This window comes from Psammomys obesus, unplaced genomic scaffold (assembly GCF_907164565.1).
Source record: "Psammomys obesus unplaced genomic scaffold, mPsaObe1.curated_primary_1811, whole genome shotgun sequence".
Taxonomy (NCBI): Eukaryota; Metazoa; Chordata; class Mammalia; order Rodentia; family Muridae; genus Psammomys; species Psammomys obesus.
Genome location: NW_026585691.1, coordinates 4,649,669 through 4,664,894, shown reverse-complemented (window position 1 = coordinate 4,664,894; position 15,226 = coordinate 4,649,669). Strand labels below are relative to the sequence as shown.

The window sequence follows — 15,226 nt, the reverse complement described above, 5'->3', positions numbered from 1 at the left end:
TTTTTTTTTTGTCATGAGCAGTAAAGGGAAAATGATCCATTTTTTTTTAGACCACACTCCCTATTGTAATCAGATCTAAAACTTCACCAGGGCCTTTTTTTTTTTTTTTTTTTAATTTCCTCTAAGGCACAAAAGCAGATGGTTTTCTCCACAATATTTTTCTTTGAGTAAAAAGGGAACTGATATTTTTTTCTTGAGGCTCAAGTAATCCTCTCCTAAAGTTGCCAATTTGAAACCCCAAGTTTTGTGTCTTTGAGCAGCATTTCTCTATAATAAACACTGGTCGTACATTCAATCCACCCTGTGGGTCTTACAAAGTTGGGCCAGACTTTCTGAGAAGTTTAATGTTGCTTTGGGAATGGGGCAGTTGTTAGCCCTTATCAGCTGAAACCTGATCTTAAAAGTTGTGTTCCCTTTCTAGAAAGCTCCTCCAGCCGTAAAAATTTCCAGTGAAACTGCCAGTAGACTGTGTTGATTTCGTAGTCCCCTTGTGTTTAAGTGTGCCATCGGCTCACGGTCACCGGGAAAGTAGTGTGAGTGATAAATGCCAAACCCAAGCCCAGACGCTGTGGCGGGCACTGTCCGTTTATCCTCAACAAAGTACGCAAGACAAGAGTCATATGCTCTCCTTAATTCAGAGACAATCAAACTGAAGCTCAGAAAGCTTAACAAAAATCCCGTTTCTGTTGAAACCACTTTTAGAAACTTAAGTTAGAGGGTTTTGTTGTGTTTTAAAATTCCTGTTGCCGCTTGTACTGCTTTCTTCTTCTCTGATGTCACCAGCAGTTCGTTCCCTGTCACTTGGGGATCTGCGATCATCCTTCATTTAGTGCTTACTCTTGAATACTTGGTATTAAACTTTGTGGGAGCTTTTGAGGACCAAGTTGAGTTTGAAACTAATGTCACATCAAGGTGAAGACCTTGATGTCGTGTGTATGCCACTAACATATCTTGCAAAGTAGGTTTTTCTGATAATCTCAGCACTCAGGAGGCTGAAGCAGGGAGATCAAGAGTTGCTGGCCAGCCTGGGCCATGCGGCATGACTCTGTCTCATTGAACGGCTCCACTGCCGTGTGGGCGAACACTTTTCTCCCTCGGTGATATGTCCAGATGTGTGTGCAGGGCTAGCATGTTGTAAAAGGTTGCTCTCCTATTGTGCATCGCAGAGAGGGTCAGTAGGGCAGCCCAAATGATGGGGAGCCTCTGCAGGACCCAGGGCACACCCTAGAAGACACCCAGAGAGCAGAAACTCACCTTTCTGCATCTTATGAATGTTCTGTTAAATGGGTTCCAGAGCCCTGTGTCCCTTTCCCTCCTAGGAGCAGTCTGTATTTCTATAATAGGAAAGCAAACATTTGTAGTCCTTCCCACTCTCCAGAGTCACTTGTCCCGAAGCTTTGACTAATGAGATAAAAGCAGGAGACAGTGTCCCATGGGCCAGAATCTCCCCAGAATTATTTACAGTATCTGAAACCTCTTGGTAAATATTCTTGATAGATGTTAGAAGCAGCAGCCCTGGCTTCTAGCTATTGTCAATTCTTGGCAGTAACTCCAACTCATGCTTCATGTTTTTGCTTTCCTCTTTTGTTGCTTTACCTGGCCTGGAAGGCAGTTCATTTGTGGCTATATTTATCAAACTCAAAGCGAAACCTAGCGTAGAACAGAACCAGAGGAATGCATGCTTTGGGAGGGTAGAAGGGGGATTTAGTACAGCTTAAAGGAGACAAATGGCAGCCTGGCTGTAGTGAGGCTCACCTCACCTCTCTGGGGCAAACTACCCCTTCTAATCGGTCACCCCAGTGTCGTTAGCAGAGCACATGCCTGGGCTGGGGCTGGAGCTCTGTTGGTCGAGTGCTCCTCCAGTATATCTAAGACTCGGTTCCATCCCTAGCACCACAAGAACTGGATATGGCATAGCACATGTCTTAGTCCCAGCAGTTGAGAGGTGAAGGCAGGAGGATCAAAAGTTCAAACTCATTCTCAGTTACAGTCAGTTTGAGGCCAGCCTGAACTCTTAAGATTCTGTCCTTTTTTTGTTTTTTATTTGTTTTTTTTTTTTAATAAAGCAAATAAATAAAACAGGATACATGTCTGCTGAGCCTTTTGAGCTGAAATATAGAAGTCAAACCTTGCTCAGGGGACAGGAAGCCTGGGCTTGATGTGATTGCTGTCACCATGCAATACAGTTCAGGAAGGGGGGGTTCTGTTTGGTAAATGTACCAGTTTTATAGAAATCCGACCACTTTAAAATATGTTCAGTACTAACGGTGTATGTTGTATATGTATAGAAGAGGAAATGTATAGAAGAGGCCTTGCATGCCGCAGGGACCCAGCAAGCTGAATGAATCATACAACCACTCCAGAGGTCAGCCTGAAGAACATCCATTCCTATCAGATTCCTACCCAGATGAGCTAGACCCTCAGAAAAGATAAGCACTCAGCAGGAAGGCATTGTGCTATCTATCCCGTGGCCATGGGCATTTTTACAGTAATTTTACAGGAAGACAAATCAACTAAATTCTGTACTTCACCAGACAGGGGTTCCAAATAGAAGTGGAATTTTCCTAGCTGGGCTCCCGGAGGGCACAAGAGAAATTTTCCACCTAGGGCAGGCCTCAATGACAGGGTCGCTCACACTCCTTCCCTCTCCTGGCTTTGCCTCTGTAGATCGGATTCCAGATTCGCACACGTGTGCAGGACCTGGGCCATGGCTGTATCTTCCTGGTGCAGAAGGCGGGAGCCCTCCAGGTGTGCCCCACAGACAGCTATACCAAGAGGGAGCTGATCGAGTGTGCCCGCTCCGTCACTGAGAAGGTAAGGGGGTGCCCCCTGGGTAAGGTTGATGTAGTCATTGTGACGAGCACTGACATTTCATGTGACCAGCTCGGGTGGGGACGAAACCAAAATTAATCCAGCTAAGGTGGCTGCCTCCCTCAGCACCCAGGTCCTCCTGAATGAGGATGGTATCACCAAGCCTTCTGTGACCTACAGGACCTGAGAAAATCAGAGCAAAATAGAGGCATCCCCAAGAAAGTCAGGGACCCCCTTGCAGGTGGCCCTACCAAAGCCAGCATCGGGAGCCAGCCAGGGGAAGGCTAGCACCACCCAGTAACAGTTGGTCTCCTGTCCTGGACAGTTTCTGAGTGCTATGAGCTAGGACAGAAAAAAAATTTTTAAAGCTAGACAGAGTGATGCAAGCTGAAACCTCAGCAGAGGTAAGGCTGAAGCCTGAGGAGCCAGCCTGGGCTATATAGTAAGACCCTGACTCCAAAGGCAAAAACAAACAAACAAAAAGACTGAAATCTTGTTTGGTGTGTAACCTCTTCATCCATAAACCATGAAGCAGAGTGGGCTCAGTGACTCTAGGCAGTCACCTGATGGACCGTGGAGGAGGAGAAACCTGCCCTGGTCTTCTGAAAGATTGCTATTCAGAAAGATTGCCAGGGGTGTGGCCAGCCAGGCTTGAAGATCTTATCAATTATATTACCTTTCCAAGCCTCAGTTTCCTCATCTATAAAAATGAGCACACAAATTTATAATCTCTGACTTGCAGAATCAAGGCATGTAAAAGTGTGTGGTACTGTGCCAGGTACGTAGTTAAACAGATACAAGTCACTACCCTCTGTATGCTTTCCTAAAATTTTGTTTCTCCCATGACGTTTTCCTAGTTAACAAGGCCCCCTTTGGATCCACCCACCCCTCATGCCCAGTAGCTCTTTTATTCTGCCGCAGCGTGCAAGCCCCTGGCTTTGTCTCTGTATAGGAGTCCTTCCGTGGCAGCTGTGGCAGCTGCAAGGAGTGCAGGCTGGAGCACCCATGGCCTGAAGTTCCTCTTCACTCCTCTGTGCATAGAGCTCCGTTTTGTTCAGAAACTTGGCAACAAGGCTGGAGGGCTGGGAAGAGGAAATGCTCAATGGGAAGCTGCTTACAGAGGCAGCTCTGTCAGACAGTACCGGACAAAGCTGAGCCTCCATCTGGCTACCTCCCCCAGCCCACAGGACTGCCTGGCTTCTGGGCTCTACAGCAAGAATTAAATCTCTCAGCAGGAGGAAGGCACCTTTTCGCCCTTCAGAGGCCTTGCCCAGTTCCCGCAGGGGCCTAGATGCATGCAGGGTCATTCTGAGCCGGTCATTCTCTCACAGCAGAGTGGCCTGTCTTGGGATACATGGAGGTGGACAGAGGTGGGGAGGTGGCCAGTTTCTAGCCACTAGCCCTTTGGCTGTTTCTTGCTTCAGGTCTCTCTTACCTGTGCATCTTGTTGTTCCTACATATCTTGGGGTATAACTGGAGTATCCCTCATCCATGAGCCCCTCGAGATTTGTGTCAGATTCAATGGCTAGTAGATATCAGTAAATACCTATCGTCTATATACCTTCCACGGTGGGTAGGACTGTTTCTGGGCTCTTCTTTCAACTGAGAATCTCTCTTACACACACACTCAGAGACATCTCATAACTTCCAGGCCTTTGTCACCATTCCTAAGCGTTCTTTCCAGAAACTGCCTACTTCATTTCTAGACCCATCTTTTCATGGTGAGACCTAGTGACATTTAACGAAGGGTCAGACAAACGAGGAGGAGGAGGAGGTGTCCTAGTTTCATTTTTTGCTGTGACAAAAGCACCCTGACAAAAAGCAACTTAGGGGAGAAGAGACTGAGAGTTGCAGGTTGCAGCCTGTTTGTGGGGGAATCCTAGCAGCGGGAATGTAGAACAGCTGGTTACGTCACATCCATTGTGAGGAACAGAGACAAATGAATGCCCCGCATGTTTGGTGCTCAGCTAGCTTCCTCTACTCTTACACAGTTCAGGTCCCCAAAACAGGGAATGGTGCCGCCCACAGTGGGCTCACCTCAGTTAACCTAGTCAAGGAAAAACCTGGAGCTGGAGAGTTGGCTCAGTGGCAAAAGTACCAGTTACTCTTCCAGAGGACCTGAATTTGAGTCCCAGCTCTCTCATGGTGGCTCACAACTGTAACTCCAGTCCCAGGGAATACAATATCCAACATCCTCTTCTGGCCTCTTTGGGTACAAATAGCATAAAATTCAAAAGGAAGCAATCCCTCACAGTAGGCCCTCAAGCTGTGTGACATAGATAGTCCCACACTGAGACTCTTCCTAGATGATTCTAGGTTGCGGCAAGTTAGCAGTTAAAATCAACCACCCCAGGAGAAGAAACAGTTCTTTGTGTGCTTCTCCTGGGGAAAATGGTCCCTGTGCCCATCCTGCCAAACCACACCCACAAATCTGCTGAGACCTGAGGGGTACAAGAAAGAGCATCCCAAACTCTGTGGCTCTTATTCATGCTGCGACTCCCCTGCTTGCCCATCATGCTTCAAGAAGTGTATTTACCTTTTAGTCCCAGCACTGAGGAGGCAGGGACAGGCAGATCTCTGGGACTTATTAGCCAACTAGGCTAGCGGAACCTGTGAGCTTTCAGTGAGAGATCCTGCCCCACCCCATTCATCCCACCCTACCAACACCACTGGGGTTGGGAGTGGGGAAGCAGTTTGGGGAGCAACTGAAGAATGCCCAGGGGTTGACCGTGCTCCCTGCTCCCACCACAGACACACAGACACACACTCTCTCTCTCTTTCTCTCTGTGTGTGTGTGTGTGTGTGTGTACACAAGTGTATTTACAAAGTGTTTATGTGGGTCAGCCATGTATACAGGCAGAGATTAAAGAGCCTTCAGCTGCCATGTGGCTCACTGTTTTTACTCTGTAGGACAATGGGCTGTCTTGAGGACAGGAATGGCATGCTCAGAATCCTTTGGCAGAGTCACCTCTCTGCAAAGAGAATAGAGAGACATTTTAGAGGGAACCTGCATCCGTATCTCACAGGATGAACACATGCGTGCTGGAGGAAGAGAGCAGATGGAAGCACTGACCTGGAGTAGGAAGGCAAATGTGTGGGGACCTAAGTAGCTGGCAGACATGGCGAACGGTGGGCAGGTGGACACATGGCTTGATCATGAAGAGGATGTGGGGCAGCCAGGCTCTGGTTATGGAAAGCGTCTCTGGGAACAGGAAGGGATGAGTGTCGAAGCCGGCGTCTGGGGCTTCTGATGTCCAATGTGCTGGGTGAAGCCCTTAGCCGACATGCTGACCCTCAGGACTGCGTTACGACTTAGTGGTGGGCGACTTACAGAAGCCTCACTGTGATCCACCCCGCAAAGCGGCCTGTCCTGCATGGCCAGGTGAATGATGAGTATTAGCTGTAGTTGTTCCTTTCAGACCTAACTGAAGGGACAGGAACTGCCACCCACATCTCAGGAGCCTAAACCTGGCCCCTCAGTGTGGTGTCAGAGGTGTCACAGTGACTTGGTAAGTACTGCCCTCCAGGGACTGGTCAGACCCTGCCATCACCTTACTGGGCATTTTGCACAGGTTAGGTTTTAATTAACCGTTTTACATTCAAGGAAACTGAGGCTAGGTGACGGGAACTAGGCTGCCTATGGTCAGGTGGCCTGTGACTGGCAAAGGGAATTCAGACACAGGCTCTTTGCTCTAACCTGATGCCATTAGCCTCTGAGCTGCATCAGCTCTAAGAGAGAGGACTCAGTGTTCCCAGCTGTGGTCCACTGTGAGTCTTTTGTCTCTCCCCTGGCTCCCCCTTACATCACCTTTCTGTCTTGCAGGTGTCCTTGGTGCTGTCCGCTCTCCAGGCTGGGAACAAGGGGACCCAGGCATGCATCACGGCGGCCACTGCTGTTTCTGGGATCATTGCCGACCTGGATACCACCATCATGTTTGCAACAGCTGGGACCCTGAATGCAGAGAACGGCGAGACCTTTGCAGATCACAGGTACTGGCGGAGATTACAGCCAGGGTGTCCAAAACTGGTGGTCACAGCGACTCGGAAATGTGGGCTATCCATTTGGATGTCAACAAGATTCTCTGTGGGGAATGTGAACCACTGGGTCAGAAAAAGCCCCTTAGACAAGTTAGAAACATCCTTCCCTGTCACAGGCTAGCTTTCCTCCAGGGAGTTGCCCCTCTTGACTGCCCACAGACCCAGCAGGACCAGGAGAGGCAGGGGCAGGCATGTTTAGCTGTCACTTCCCCAAGCCTGCTACCTCCCTGGAGCCTTCATTAAACATACAGATGTTGGTGGCTCTGTGTATTTACGACTGAGGACCCTTACATCCTCATCACGTGTCCGGCCCCCAAGGGCTGTGATAGAATGAAGAGTCTCTGTGCTCTGCTGTCTGTTTCGGAGCCTGGCCCTATGGCTCTGATTCTCAGGCAAGACCTCCAAGCTATGCACTCTCACAACCCGGTGTGACTAAGAGATCGTGGGCCATAGGACGACGCTGAGCTCCCGTCCATATCCAGTGCTCAGCCCTTCTCTGGAATTGCCCTCCCTGACTCTACGCAGTTTGAGTCTCCAACCTCATATGCATGGAAGACTCCCCCTCCCATTGAGAGGGGGATGGGTCACTCTGGCCTCTCTTCCCAAAGCCCCCCCACCTCCACCACCCTGAAGGAATTTCCTTCCTTCCCAACTGCAAGTGAGTAAGTTTTGTTCTGTTTCTCCTGTCTCTCTGGCCACCCTGCTTTCTAAGGGAGAACATTCTGAAGACAGCCAAGGCCTTGGTGGAAGACACGAAGCTGCTCGTGTCAGGGGCGGCATCCACTCCAGAGAAGCTGGCCCAGGCAGCTCAGTCCTCTGCAGCCACCATCACCCAGCTTGCCGAGGTGGTCAAGCTAGGGGCTGCCAGCCTGGGCTCCAATGACCCTGAGACCCAGGTATGGATGGGGCCTGGGCACTGACTTTTCTCTTTTCCTATACACGCTGCTCCAGGTTTCAGAATGGGGTATAAGCAAGTAGCCTTTGAAGTAACATCTGTGTATTGTTTGAGGAAGCAGATAGGAATCGGTTGACAGAGACATGGACTGTGGTGACGGTTCAAAGGACAAGCCCATGGAGTTGCGGGGGACCTAGAAGAATAAGTCAGCCAGGCCCGGTGAACAGTTGGCTGTAGACAGTGTTGGTGAGATGAAGGAGGGGACCAGTGACAAGGGTCCCATGTCCAGGCTGAAAGAGTGTGTGGTTTCATGAAGCAAAAGAGCGAAGTATTAGGGGGATCAAGGAGGCAGGGGTGCTCTGAAGCAGAGAGAGGAACTGGAAGGGTGGGCGGGCAGACACTGTGCCCTGTGACTTCTGCTCAAAAGGCCCACCTGAGCCTTACTGCCCTCTCCAGATGAGAGTCAGTGCAGTTTGTCATGTTTGGGAGCAGCATGCCGCACGTGGCAGCACCTGGCAGCACCTGGCACACGCCACATATCCAGCAGGTTGATGTTCCTGGGCTCTTGTGCTCACGGCCTCCTGAGTCCTCAGGGGAATACCGTGCACTCCTCCACACTGTGTTCCCAGGAACAGAACAGTCAATGCCTTCATTGCCACCGCCTGACTGGGTCAGTAAGCTACTCTCCTGGGCCTAAGCTAGATAACACTTGCCCTTCAGGTCCCTGGAAGACAGCAATGACTGTAATTAACTCAGCCTCCATCCTTGTTCCCATGTGTCCCCTGCTCCTTCGGTTCCCACTGTCCTCAAGACAATGGAGCCCCGTGAGGAACCCTTCTTGGGGTTTTCTATCCCCTAGTTTGCTTTCCTCTGACAGCACTGGAGTTCAGATGAGCTGTTTGTACAGGGCTGCAGGAACCTGAGGTGGTGGTCCCACCCTGGGAAGGAAGGAAGGAAAGGCGGGAATCCCTGACACTGACGTTGGAAGTGCAGACACCCTTGCTCTTCTCACCGAGCTGATTTTGAAGAGAAGGAGTGTGGATCTTCTCACACAGAGAAAAACGTTGAGTTGCTGTGGGATTTTTTTTTTTCTTTTGAAAACATTTCATTTTAACACGTTGGATTAGGCACAGAATGTAGAAGATCACAAAGTGAGTGCCTGCGGCCATCTTCAGTGATGCCTGGGGTTTCCTTCTGCCTTCCCCTTCGGAGCAAGCTCCTCCCCCAGCTCTTATTTGTATTTGTTGGGGTGAGAGCACTTAGCCTGCTGTCTGCCTCTGCAGACCTTTAACTGCCCTGCAGTGGTCCCTGAGTCCAGCAGTGGTCCGGAGGTTTCCAGAGCTTGTTCACCCGCTTAGCTGACCCCACCCCCGGTCCCCGAGCCCAGCTGCTCTTCCTGGGTTATCTTGCTCTTGCTGGTTGTTCTGAGTCGTGGCTGCTTCTCCCTCTGTGACCGACTCCCTCCCTTAGCCTAGGCTCCCCGAGGTCTGTGCACGTTGTTGCGTGGTGCAGAGTTCGCTTTTTAAAAGCCAGGTAAGATTCCGCTGCACGCACCCCAATCTTCCGTAGCTAACCATGTGTCGGCAGGCATGTGCGTTGCACTCCCGTGCTGACTGTTGTGGATGATGCTGCAGTGAGTTGGGGAGCGCTGACCTGCCGCTTACATGCTTTTGAGTAAACACCCAGGAGAAGGCCTGCCAGAAGGTTCTGTTCTTAAAGTGAGGGAACAGCCTCCCTGAAAGGTGTGAGGTGGTATCTCCTGGTGGCTCTGACCCGAGTTTATCTAAGCTTTGTTGACATCGAGCTTATCTTCATAGAGCCATTGGCCATTTGTATGTCATTTTTGAGAAATGTCTGTTTGGATAGTCTTCCTATTTTTTTAAATAGCTTTTTTTTTTTTTCCAGCTATTGATGTATGGGTGTCAATGAGAGAGCCACCCTGTCCGGGTGGCTACTGGACACCGACTAATGTGCAGAGAGGACGTTTTTCTGAGTGGGTTTTTTAAATTGATTTCATTTAAATAATTAAAAGTGAATCTTTCAAAACAGAGGTGGCTGCTTTTAAGTATGTGTGGGTGGTGCATGAAGGCACGTGGTTAGGTGCCTGTGAGTACAGGTACCCGAGGAGGCCGGAGGCAGCCAAACCCCTGCAACCTGAGCTAGAGGCTATTGTGACTGCTTGATGGAGGATCTGGGGAATCAGACTTGGGTCCTTGGGTCCTCCGAGACAGCAACAAGTGTTTTTAGCTGCTGAGAAGCAGCAACTTCTAAAATTTGGGACTAGTGAGATGGCTCAGCAGGTAAAACAGCTCCTTCAGGCCTGACAACCTGAGTTCCGCTCCCAGAACCTACACAAAGATGGGAGAAGAAGCCGACTCTGTGGCGTTGTGCTCTGACTGCGGCCCCTGCATAGTGGCACACACAATAATAATAAAAAATTAAAAAGTTAAATATACAAGTGCTTTTTAAAATCTGCTCAGAAAACAGCGTCCCCTCTGCATGTCAGTCACCTGTCTAGCAACCAGGATGAGGCGGGACTTCCTGGATGCCCGTGTGAGCAACAGCCCTGGCTTGCCGTGCCTCTCTCTCCTGCTATACCGCTTCACTGGTGTAGGCTCAGGAGAGAGCCAGGCCTTCACAAGCCCCAGCCTATGGGTGCAGGAGGTTGGCTGGGGTCCCTCAGCCCTGTGCGTGAGATGATACAGCAGAGGGTGTGGAAGATAGCAGAAGGCTGCAAAGTCACAATCTTTCTGCTGTCTGGAGCTCTGGAGTCTCTAAAAGGCTTTTATGTTCATTATCCCGGCTGGTCCCCATGGTGACTGGATACAGTGGAAAAATCTAGCACTGCTAATTCTGCTTGTAGATGAGTCAACCCAAGAGTGTGGAGGTTAAGGCTGGGGTACTTAGCATCATACTGACCAGAGTCCATCCCACACCTACCACTCCTGGCTGTAGTCCAGTGACCCAGTTCATGTCAGTTCTCCCTTTGACTGATACTTCAGATTCCAACTCCAGCGTTCGAATAGAGATAGCATCCTATCCAGGATGGAACGGCCACCTGTGTCTTCATTTATTCCTCAAGATTCACTGGGTGCCAACTGGGTGCCAGAACATGCTCTGAGAATGAAACAAAATATGAAAACAAAGTGAGGCCTGTTCTAGCCTCACCAGGTCACAGGAGGAGATCAGTTGTAGATAAGTGAATAAATTAAATGGTGCCATGGACTGATACTTCCATAGGATAAAATGGGGCCATCTGACCGTGGTTTGGTATTCAGGAGTTAGGCCCTTTGCTAGGGTAGTCAAGATAAGTCTTTCGGTGCATACATTCAAGCTGAACCCAGACGATGGAAAGAGCCAGGTTCCAGGTCGAGGAGATCAGGAGTGGAGACCTTAAGCAGAGAGTGGGTGAGACTTCCCAGTAGATAGACCCATGTGTCTAAACAGGTTGTGGTAGGCAGAGAATCACAGGAACCAAAGCTAGAGAGGCAGGCAGAGTGCCGTGGAGGCCTTACCGCTAGGCATGAAGTTGACATTCTGTTATCTGTGCTCAGGGGTGAGTGACGGTGCCTATTGTGTCTGCGTCAGCAGCCTCCACCCAGTCAGAGGCAGCTTGTGGGCAGACTGGCAGGGAGGAGGCTGTGTATTCAGATCCCAGTCTCAGCGTCAGCAACAGCAGCAGCCTCCACTTCAGTGTCATGCTATGCATTTAGCTCTCAGCCTCAGTCTTAGCTTGAGTCTCAGCAGCAGGAGTGGGACCAGACTCTCTACTGGCTTTATCACCATCATCATTAGCAGCAGCAGCGTGATCAGCCTCCCTGAGCCACAGAATCTCCAAGGGTGGCTTCCTGGGTGGTGTTGTCATGGTGAAGGATATAAAGCTGCTGATGCAGAGACTCCTCCTTCCCTCATCCCTGTACCCTAGCAGAAGTCAGCAGTGAAGGTCATCCTCCTCTGCTCACCAGATTCCTGTTCTTTCAGGTGGTACTGATAAATGCCATCAAAGACGTGGCCAAGGCCCTTTCTGATCTCATTGGTGCTACCAAGGGAGCTGCCAGCAAGCCAGCTGATGACCCCTCCATGTACCTGCTCAAAGGGGCTGCCAAGGTAGAGTGAGTCTCCAGCTGGGGCTGAGCAAGTGGGGATGTGAGGATGAGAGACTCATATGCCAGGCTATTGGGAAGATGAACATCTGAGCTGCTTCCCTGTGGGAAGGAAGGAGGCATCCTTTATGCCATTTGGTCTGGAATTGGAAGGGTCAGCTGCACCTCAGATAGCATACTCTGTGCTTGTCTCCTCCCGCGCAGGTGATGGTGACCAATGTCACCTCCCTTCTTAAGACTGTGAAGGCTGTGGAAGATGAGGCCACCCGGGGCACAAGGGCACTTGAGGCCACCATCGAGTACATAAAACAGGAGCTGACGGTGAGTACCCAGCAGCTGCCACCCTCAACTAGCTGCCACTGTCCAAATCACTGCCCTGTGAGCTTCTCTGTAGTTTTTAATGTAAAGGGCTTTTACCTAGAAGCCCTGGATTGGGGAGGCTTACTCATCTTTTGCCTTCTGGTGGCATTTGTAGTTGCTTACCTATATGACACAGAGTGTGGCTAGGGTCTATTGGGACCGTTTGTTTGTGAATCAAGGGTTCATGTAGTCCAGGATGGCCTCAAACTTATATGTAGCTGAGGATAGCCTTGAATTTCTGATCCTCCTGCTTTTACTCCCTAAATGCTGTCTAAGTTGCTGGTGTGTACCACCATGCTGGCTTTTATGGAGGTGCTGTGGGCTGAATCCAGCGCTTGATGCATGCTAGGTGAGCACTCTACCAACTGGATATATCCCTGGCTGGGGTGTAGCCCCACATCCCTAGGATTGATGTGTATCACTTAGGACAATCCAGGCCTCATCCTGTCAAAATGACAGCATGACACTGGAGCATTACAGGTATCTGGCTGAGAGAAAAGTCAGAATGCCGCTTTGCACAAGCCTTGTGTTTAGGTTATGGTGACCATATGCATTCTTTCTTGTCATGTTGCTGTTAGCAACAGCCCACATATGGAGTGGCAGTTTGAGGTTCACTGTTGGGGAAGGGCCTAGGTGCCTTCAAGTGAGATATTCTTCAGCACCCTGCTTTTCTGAGGCGTCTCTCATTAGAGACACTTGCTCTGTTCATTCTTGCTTTGTTCCAGCCCTGTAGCGTTCCTGGTACCTGAAAGTAGAGATATTCTGTTTCCTCTGTGCTTGGCACGGCTGTGTATCAACTCCTCCTAATCCCCACAAATAGACATGCACAGGAAATGAGTGGTTTTATTCTTTGTAGTAAGTGTGATCACAGAGGTACTTCTTAGGGGATACGCAAGCACTTGGGGGGGGGGTCTGCTTCTGCTGCAGAGTCATCTGCAAAGGCAGCACAAGGGGCAGCACCAGCAGTGAGTAACTCTGCTGGTGTTAGGAGGAGCCTTGGCTTCTTTTGCCTTGAATGGAGCCAGCTTAGGACATGCAGTTAGTTCATAGTTTTAAAGGAGAAACTAAAGAATACCTAAACAAGTCAAAGGCAGGTGATTCTGTAAGGTGCCCTGTATGGATGCCCTGGGACGGGCGTGTCTGGATACAGATTCAGACAGCGGTAGATGCCCTGTGGTAGCAATGGAAGGGGAGATTTGGAAATTAGACTGTCCTGGGACATTACAGATACTTGGTCATTGTGAGTATATCACAGTGGCTTAGAACTCATCCACATTGTTTAAGTTGAAAGGATAGGGAGATGGCTCAGCAGTTAAAACACTTGAGTACACGCATCTAAACAGGAGTTTAGATCCCCAGGGACACATAGAAATACCAGCATGGTGGCTCACAATTCCACAGTTCCAGTCTTGAAAGGTGGATACAGGGCATCCCAGAGCAAGCAAACTAGCAAGCCCAGCCATATTAGTGAGCGCTGGGTTTGCCTGAGAGAACCTGCCTCAGTGAATAAAGTGAGGAGTAAGATGATTCCTGACATCAGCCTCAGGCATAGACATGCACTTGTGTGCACACATGTTGTGCACAAACATGCATGCTGCCCCCACTTACATGTGAAAATGGAAAATTAGTAAAAAAAAAAAAAAAAAAAAAAAAAAAAAAGGGTAAATTAATCCCCACAGAGCGTTTTCCACAGAGCCTCTTCATGAAGAGCACAGTGGTTGGGAAGACTCTGTATAGCCATCATCCTGCTGTAGGACTGGGCAAGGGACTTACAGTCCTGAGGTACGTAATTGTCACTGCTGTTTCTTAGTGAGCAGTGATGTTTGCCTGGTTGTCGTACAGCAAGAATGCTATGTGGGTCCCCCTTCTTACCCAGGGGAGTCTCCCGTGCTGACAAGGGGTTATTTAGGTCTGAAATGGGCCAGCCCCTCCTGTGCAGGGACAGTTACAAGTGCGGCATACAGTCACAGGGCTAGTCTTTCAAAGTAAAGAGACAGGACCAGGTGGGCGTGAGGAGGAAGCAGCTTGCCTTGATTAACATGAATTCACTGATGCTTCTATAAATGTGAGTGTGTGTGTGTGTGTGTGTGTGTTTAAATCAGAGTCACTGACTTGAACACCTCTGCATAACCTGTAGCTATGTTTGTAAGACAGGCTAAGAGTCGTAGGACCGAATGCTTTACTTTCCCCGCACCTATGTTTGTGGAAAGTGAGTAGGAGGTCTTCTAAAGTGATGTCTTCAAGTTAGGCCTGCCCTGGAGCCCACATCAGGACTGAAGAAGACAGTATAGAAACACCGGCTGGTAGTGTTCGCAGATGGAGAAGTTAGCACCTTGTAAGCCTCTTTCTATCTAGGCGGCAGTGGTGCAAGCTTTAATCCCAGCACTCAGGAGGCAGAGGCAGGTGGATCTCTGAGTTTGAGGCCAGTCTGGTGTACAGAGTAAGTTTCGGGGCAGCCAGGCTATACAGAGAAACCTTGTCTCAAAGAAGAAAAAAAAAAAGAACAAAACAAAAAACAAGCAAGCAAACAAACAAAAACCCTCCTCCTTGCCATCTTGTTTCCATGGAAGTCAAATGTCAGTGTAAGAAGCCTGTGCATACTAGGATCTTGAAAGCAAGACCCACTTTACTGCCCTCAAATTAGATCTCTTCCGATTGCTAGCTTGGTACCCAGACACAAACTGCGGCCAGATTGGAAAAGAGTAAGTTATTCTTGTCCTTTCCTTTTTGATTTTACTCCTCTTCTGTCTCTGACTTCAAGGTGTTCCAGTCAAAAGACATACCTGAGAAGACATCCTCACCTGAAGAATCGATAAGAATGACGAAAGGCATCACCATGGCAACAGCCAAAGCCGTGGCAGCTGGGAACTCCTGTAGACAGGAGGATGTGATTGCAACTGCCAATCTGAGCAGGAAGGCTGTCTCAGATATGCTGACAGCATGCAAGGTAAAGACCTGGGCATTGTTGTGGAAGATAGATAGATAGATAGATAGATAGATAGATAGATAGATAGATAGA

The 15,226-nt window shown here is 49.4% G+C and overlaps 1 protein-coding gene across 2 annotated transcripts in view; it reads left to right on the top strand.

Moving 5' to 3' along the window:
* Tln2 (talin 2) overlaps window positions 1–15,226 on the top strand; it is a 401,214-nt gene that overhangs the window by 346,589 nt on the left and 39,399 nt on the right. For both annotated transcript variants that reach the window (XM_055597884.1, XM_055597875.1), the window contains exons 46-51: window positions 2,668–2,814; window positions 6,635–6,801; window positions 7,562–7,745; window positions 11,726–11,851; window positions 12,052–12,168; window positions 14,969–15,154. In XM_055597884.1, coding sequence (XP_055453859.1) covers window positions 2,668–2,814; window positions 6,635–6,801; window positions 7,562–7,745; window positions 11,726–11,851; window positions 12,052–12,168; window positions 14,969–15,154 — 927 coding nt within the window. The remainder of the gene's footprint in view (window positions 1–2,667; window positions 2,815–6,634; window positions 6,802–7,561; window positions 7,746–11,725; window positions 11,852–12,051; window positions 12,169–14,968; window positions 15,155–15,226) is intronic.